The 6,354-nt window shown below is 51.6% G+C and overlaps 1 protein-coding gene across 1 annotated transcript; it reads right to left on the bottom strand.

Annotated features, from left to right (window-relative positions):
- Positions 1 to 332: 332 nt before the first annotated feature.
- LOC100837249 lies at positions 333 to 1,463 on the bottom strand. The gene has a single exon (XM_003566392.4). It carries the CDS (start codon positions 1,285 to 1,287, stop codon positions 646 to 648), a length of 642 nt encoding a protein of 213 aa, XP_003566440.2. The 5' UTR covers positions 1,288 to 1,463; the 3' UTR covers positions 333 to 645.
- Positions 1,464 to 6,354: the final 4,891 nt, after the last annotated feature.

Raw genomic sequence — 6,354 nt, forward strand, 5'->3', positions numbered from 1 at the left:
TACATGAGAAGGGGAATAGATTTGTTCCCTTTCGAAGTCCACTTGTCATCGCGAAAACAATAGTCCATGCATGTGGAGATGAAACATGACTTTACACAATAAGTGTCTGAAAGCCAGCCATACACGCCAAGATGGCGAGACGCACAACAGCACAAGTTAACTTCATCGTATCAAAATCAATCAATTATCCAGACGAGATGACCGAGCACCAGTGAGGCAGTGACAAGTGTACGTATAAGTGAAGCAAACAACCACGCAGGGGCAGAACATGTCTGCTGGTGGCTTGCTTGCAGTGGCCATAGTCGATCTCCACACACTGTAACAAGCGGATGTTTATCGGAATCGCAGGTTTCAAATTCGATTGCACACCAGAATAAGATAAATACGTGCACATCTTTCACATCAAGTAATAGCTGGCCAGCACTTTGGTTCTACCCGAGAAGAAGAAAACAAACAGGAAGCAACAGATTACAGATACATCCCTTTCAATCTACTAGCTAGCAGTCTCAGCTGATTCGCGGTCACTAATAAAAGCATTCCAGAAAGAGATATGCTAAACAAAGAAAGGCAGGCATTTGATGAGATTAAGGAGGCATTAATGAGTCATGATGAGTAGCAGCAAGCACAGAGACGCCTTCATCATGATCATTCATTCGCGGCGGCGGCGGCGGCCTGGATCCTGTCGGCCATGCCCTTGAGGGCGGTGTCGAGGTAGGCGACGAGGCCGTCCCGGCTCCACCCTTGCACGGGCTCGCACTCGAACTCCCACACCAGCCTGCACCCGGACGCCAGCTCCTCGAGCTCGGCGTGCACGGACATGGTGGCCACGTAGCGGCCGAACCCCATGTTGCTGCCGACCACGGCGTAGCTGAGCCGGCGCGCGGCGTCGTCCAGCTCCAGCAGCTCCTCGCGCGCCCACGTCGCGGACTCCTTGTCTTCCGCACCCCCCGGCGAAGAAGAGGCGACGTAGCGGACGCAGCCGGGGCGGCCGTCCTCGCCGGCCACGCGCTCGCAGACGTCCACGCCGGAGAGGTACCGGTGCAGCGCGCAGAAGCTGGCCAGGTGCGGCCACGCGGCGGCGGCTGGCGTCGACGGGAGGGCCGCCTCCACCGCCCCCTGCCACGCCTGCTCCTGCTCCTGCGTCTGCGCAAGCGCCGGCGGGGGGGTCATCGTCGTCTCCATTTCTTCGGCCCGCCGGATGCTCGTTGCGCGGTGGTTAATTGGTTGTGTTTGACTCTCTTTGGTTTGGCGAGCGCTCGGGTGCTTTGTAATACAGTGATGGCTCATGGCTTGGGGAGGAATCTCTAGGGGAGAGCGACGTGTCGCACGTGTGCGGGTGCGTGGTTCCAACTTCAAAGGCTTTGACGGTTATTGCCGACCAGAGGGTGGCATGTGCACGCTGATTTTCCATCCCCGATAGGAGTATTAATCCCGAAAGTCAAATCCGGTGGATGTGCTGAAACGGCCTGAAATCGAGCAGGAAGACATTTCGACACCGTGAAGCATCCACCGAAACAAATCCAACGGTTCTACTAGTGCTTTGAGTACTTATGTACACAGGACCTCTCACAACAGGACAACGTGGCGTGCACTAACATAGGACCTCTGGACTACACGACAACTTTGGGTACTTAAGCCGCCGCCCCACGTTCAACTGAAGCACAATCGTAGAAAAATGTTCTTGAATTGTCAGCGGCGGCAGCACTGGGATTTGGAGGCGACGACTTCAGAGTTCAGACCATGTACCAGCATGCGCCGTAGGCGGCTCTACTTGTCGTCACTCATCACAAACGCTTATACAAAAGAAACGAGTATCTATAACGCATTATACGGGCTGGAGGCCCAAGATAGGGCCAAGGGCTGAGAGAACAACGCTGATTTCAACGCATTTTACTGCGAGCGCATGGGCCTTCCGTAGTTTGCTCGTCTGGGCCGAAAGGTTCGGAGCGAGATTATATACCCACCGAAACACGATTTGACTTGCAAGGGATGTGTCTCCGATCAAAGTGCGTTCAACGATAATAGGTTCTCATCGGTTGCGTTAAGCGACTCATGCGGATATTCAAAACCTAAAAAGATTAGTTCAGCTTGTGCAGATCTGGTCTTCTGCAGTTTCATCACGAAAGACATGGAAAGATTTCAAGATGCGGATAATGAATCTAGAAATTTTTACTTCAAAAAATCTTGATGTAACTTATAGTTTCATTAGGGATCTTCGTTGTAACTTTTTATTTCAGTTTAGTAGATACTTTGTACTCTATTTATTGAATCAATAAAGCTAGATGTTTCTAAAAAAACAGAAACAAAACGGATGACTTGAACAGTTGTTGTCACAAATAAAATTCAGATAAACATTCATAACTTAAATTATAGTTATAAATTGCAAATTATTTGAGCCACCAAGTGATATGACTTCTTTATATAAATCAAGTCTAAAGTCAACAGCCTCGAATCATCACGAGTTTCAACACAAAATGTTTGAAGTAACACATGTATGTTGTACATGTTTATTGGTGATCTCTTGTTACAAAGTGCATCCATTGATGCATACGCCGGGGGGAACATCCTTCTTTTCGACAAATAAAATCTCTTGTTTGAAGTAACACATGTATAATGTACATGTTTACCATGTATATTGTTACTACCATATAGATATTGTTTAGCTAAATCATCTTTATGGAACCATGCCTCTTTGTACAAGTAAATTGTATATGCTCAAATCGCTTGCCAACTAATACATGAATTATTTGTTGCCTAGAGAATTTGTCCATTGGCTATAGAAATTTTGAATTGATGGTATTGATTTGTAATTAATTGAGAGTTCTCATAATTGATTGAAAACTTTTCAATTACTTGTGACTTATAACTATTGGATTGGTTTTTCATAAATTGGATTTCCATACTTAATGGGTCATTGACATTAATGGGTAAACTAGTATTACATATAGATATCACCCAAGCGATGTGGAATGTTGGATCTAACAAGTTGGATGCCTGAGATTTTCTTTATATATCCACTACTGACGTCGTTATGACCACTCGGATTCTCATCTTTGGCATACCCACTACGGCCCAGCATGAAGCCCACTCGGAAACCTACTACGACTCAAGGAGTCCTGATGCCTCTACGGCAACCTTGTAATCTCTCCATCAATACCAGATCAGACAAGCAGGACGTAGGGGTATTACCTTCCGAGGGCCCCGAACCTGGGTAAAACTTTGCCCCATGTGTCCTTGTTAGCCAACGGAATCGCCCACACACACGCATGTCGTTCTCCCTAAACACAAAGCCCCTTAATATGGGCATTGCCGAAGTGGAACTTCGTCAACCACCAATCGTGTTTCTAATTGTTAGTACTGTAGATATTGTTGTAATATAATAAAATCCTTACATGGGCTGGGCCGTAATTCTACGTGGCAACAACCAAGTCAACAAATCCCAAAGATCGGTCAAATTGCCAACAAGGCATAGCTATGCCAACTTAGTACCGGTCATGGAATCAAAGGGTAAAACCTCCCATGGCATGGTCAAAGGAGCTAGAGTAGGGGCCAAGAAAGCTCTAGGGGTGGATTTACCACTTTACCCTCACTTTCCCTCTCCCCCAAGAGTAGCCATGGTCTTTTGTCATGGACCCCTAGGCTAGAAATATCCCCCATGGGGGCATGTATCGTTCACACTCCATTGGAATAAGATCAAAGGGGAGAGGGCTAGAGCAACCTAAGGAGCCCGCTCTCGAGTGCTCGGGTCGAGTCTAGTCTCGACTCGACCTCAGGGACGCGACTTGGGAAGCCTAGTTTCGAGGTTCCGAGCCGTCTACTACGACCCCGACTCGAAGTAGAGGGATCGGGTTAGAGTCTCGAGGGTATCCCAACCTCGCTACTCGGGAAGACAAGTTCGGCCCAAGTCCGAGGCGGCCCCTAGAGATCTCTCGCCATAGTTGATTTGTGAAGACGAGTTCGGCCCAAACACTTGGCTAACGACCCCCTCGAAACCTCTCCTAACATAGGACTAAGTCATACCCGCAGGGTCGACCGAATCTATTCAAAAAATATCGACGTGTCAACTTGTCCAAAGTGTACGGCGACCTTCGCTATAAGGCCAGCGTACACCCCCTACATACTATTATCACATTTGTGCCATCGAGCATTGGCACCCCGTACTCCTGTTGTTTTCTAGAACAACAACAGTGGTGCCGTCCGTGGGGAACCCTTGCCGCAATTGAAGATTTAATGGCACCGACGAAGCCTACTTCATCAGGTGTCCAACTTGCCGCGAAATCTACACGGTTACAAACGAAAAAAGCAAGCGCCTCGGGGGCTCCCGAGGAAGGAGAAATTCTCACCAATCCGGATGCCACTGCAAGCATCGGCGCCACGACGGAGGTCGTGGCCACACCCCCGCTCCCGGCCGTCCCTGAAGGAGCTGAAGCACTCGGAACCGTCGTAGGCGGTCCTTCGGTCGTCACCGACGTGGTGGCAAGGATCGGCGAGCTACCCGCGGTTACCACCCCCGCAAGGGACGCGGAACTCGGTATGCCTCATTCGATGGGCTTCGCGCCGCCTCTCCTGCAACCGGTAGTAACCCTGCCCTCGGAGCCTACGAGGGGAAACAATGTGGCATCAGGAGGATCCGTGCCGGAAAACCAAGGAGTCTCGGCTTACGACCCCTCCAACCCGGGACTACCTCCATTGGCGCTCGCCGCGATCGCCCATGGAGCTCCTTGGTACCACCCATATTGGAAACTTCCGCCGCACGTTGCTCTCCAAGTCGCACACGCTCCAAACCAGCCTCGCTTTGCGAGCGCCCCACAAGCACCCCTTGCTCCCCCCGCCGGGGCCGAACAAGGTGGCAACCAAGCTCCGCCTCAAGGTGTGCCCCACGGAGAATGAGATCCCAACGTGCACGGAAATGAGCAAGTGGCGGAGTCCGGAGCCCTCGCCGGGGGTGAAAGAAATCCTCGTCGACGCTCCGAGCCTCCAAGAAGACGCCGAGATCCCTCTCCGAGTGATCCTTCTAGCGATGAGAGCGACCCCGACGAAGGAGGATCTCGTCGCCGGAAAAACCAGAAGGGCCGACCATCTTGTAACCCGCTCACGCGGGAGATCCAAGACGCGGCTTTCTAGCCAAGGTTCAAGCCGCCGACGATATGGCCATATGACGGAGAGTTCAACCCTCTTCAATTCCTGGACGTCTACTCCACCGCCATACGAGCAGCGGGTGGAGGCCCCACTGAGATGTGCAACCTTTTCCTGCTCGCGCTCACCGGGATGGCACAAACTTGGTTTTATAACCTGCGGAAAAATTCCGTGCATTCGTGGGAGCGCCTCCAGGAGTTCTTCATAGCCACCAGGGAAATTTCAAAGAACCCGTGCAAGTTCACGAGCTTTACGCCGTGAAACAAAGGCCGGGAGAGTCTCTCGGAAGCTTCTTCCATCGCTTTGCGAAGGTCCGAAGCCAAATCGCCAACCCACCGTCGACGACCTTGATCGACGCTTGCATGCAAGGCCTTCTCCAAGGAGAAGTGAACCGCGCTCTAAATCGAAACCCGCCAAAGACGACCGAAGAGCTCTACCGGATCTTGCAAGAATATGCTCAGGGCGAAGATGGAGACATCGTCAAGAAGGACACGCCACGCGGCACGCCTGAAGGGACTTCTGCATCGGATCAGCCCCAGGCATCCGCACCATTTTCCAAGAGGAAGCGGAGGCGAGGGAAGAGGGCGCCCGGCGATCAAGCTCGAAAGATTTTCGCCGTCGAAGAGCAAAACTTGTCCCAAAAGACTTGGCAGTCCAAGAAGCCTCCTCGCCCCGCCGAGGGAGGCGCCGGGAGATGCCTCATCCACAACTCGGCACGTCACAGCACCGAAGAGTGCAATACCCTCATCGCAGCTCGTGAAGAGTTCCAAGCATGAATGCAGGCCCAACGTAAGTACGAGAAGACGCCCGAGGCCCCGCTCCCCGCTAACGTCATCCTTGCCGACCCTGCGCCCAAGGAAGAGAACCTCCCGTTTCAAGAACCCGCTCACCATGTCGGGGTGATACTCGGGGGCTCCGCCACAGGCGGGGGGTCAAAGAGGAAATGCAAGGAGTATACGTGCGAAGTCAACGTCGTTGGAACCTTCACTCCAACACCACCACCCAAGTGAGCAAGTGTACCCATTTCCTTCACCGAGGAAGACGCTAAGGGGATACGCTTCCCACACGATGATTCCCTCTTCGTGACGGCCATCGTCTCAAATTGCGAGCTCAAGAAAATACTTGTGGATGGGGGAAGCTCCGTCGACATCTTGTACCTGAGCACGCTAAAAAAAGCTGATGGAGCCACAGGGAGGATACAAGAACGGTTCCTTGCAA

The sequence above is a fragment of the Brachypodium distachyon genome, chromosome 2, assembly GCF_000005505.3.
Source record: "Brachypodium distachyon strain Bd21 chromosome 2, Brachypodium_distachyon_v3.0, whole genome shotgun sequence".
NCBI classification, from domain to species: Eukaryota; Viridiplantae; Streptophyta; class Magnoliopsida; order Poales; family Poaceae; genus Brachypodium; species Brachypodium distachyon.

Excerpts from the sequence above, each read along its gene's own strand:
- LOC100837249 (XM_003566392.4), bottom strand. The coding sequence starts at position 1,287 with ATGAGCCATCACTGTATTACAAAGCACCCGAGCGCTCGCCAAACCAAA.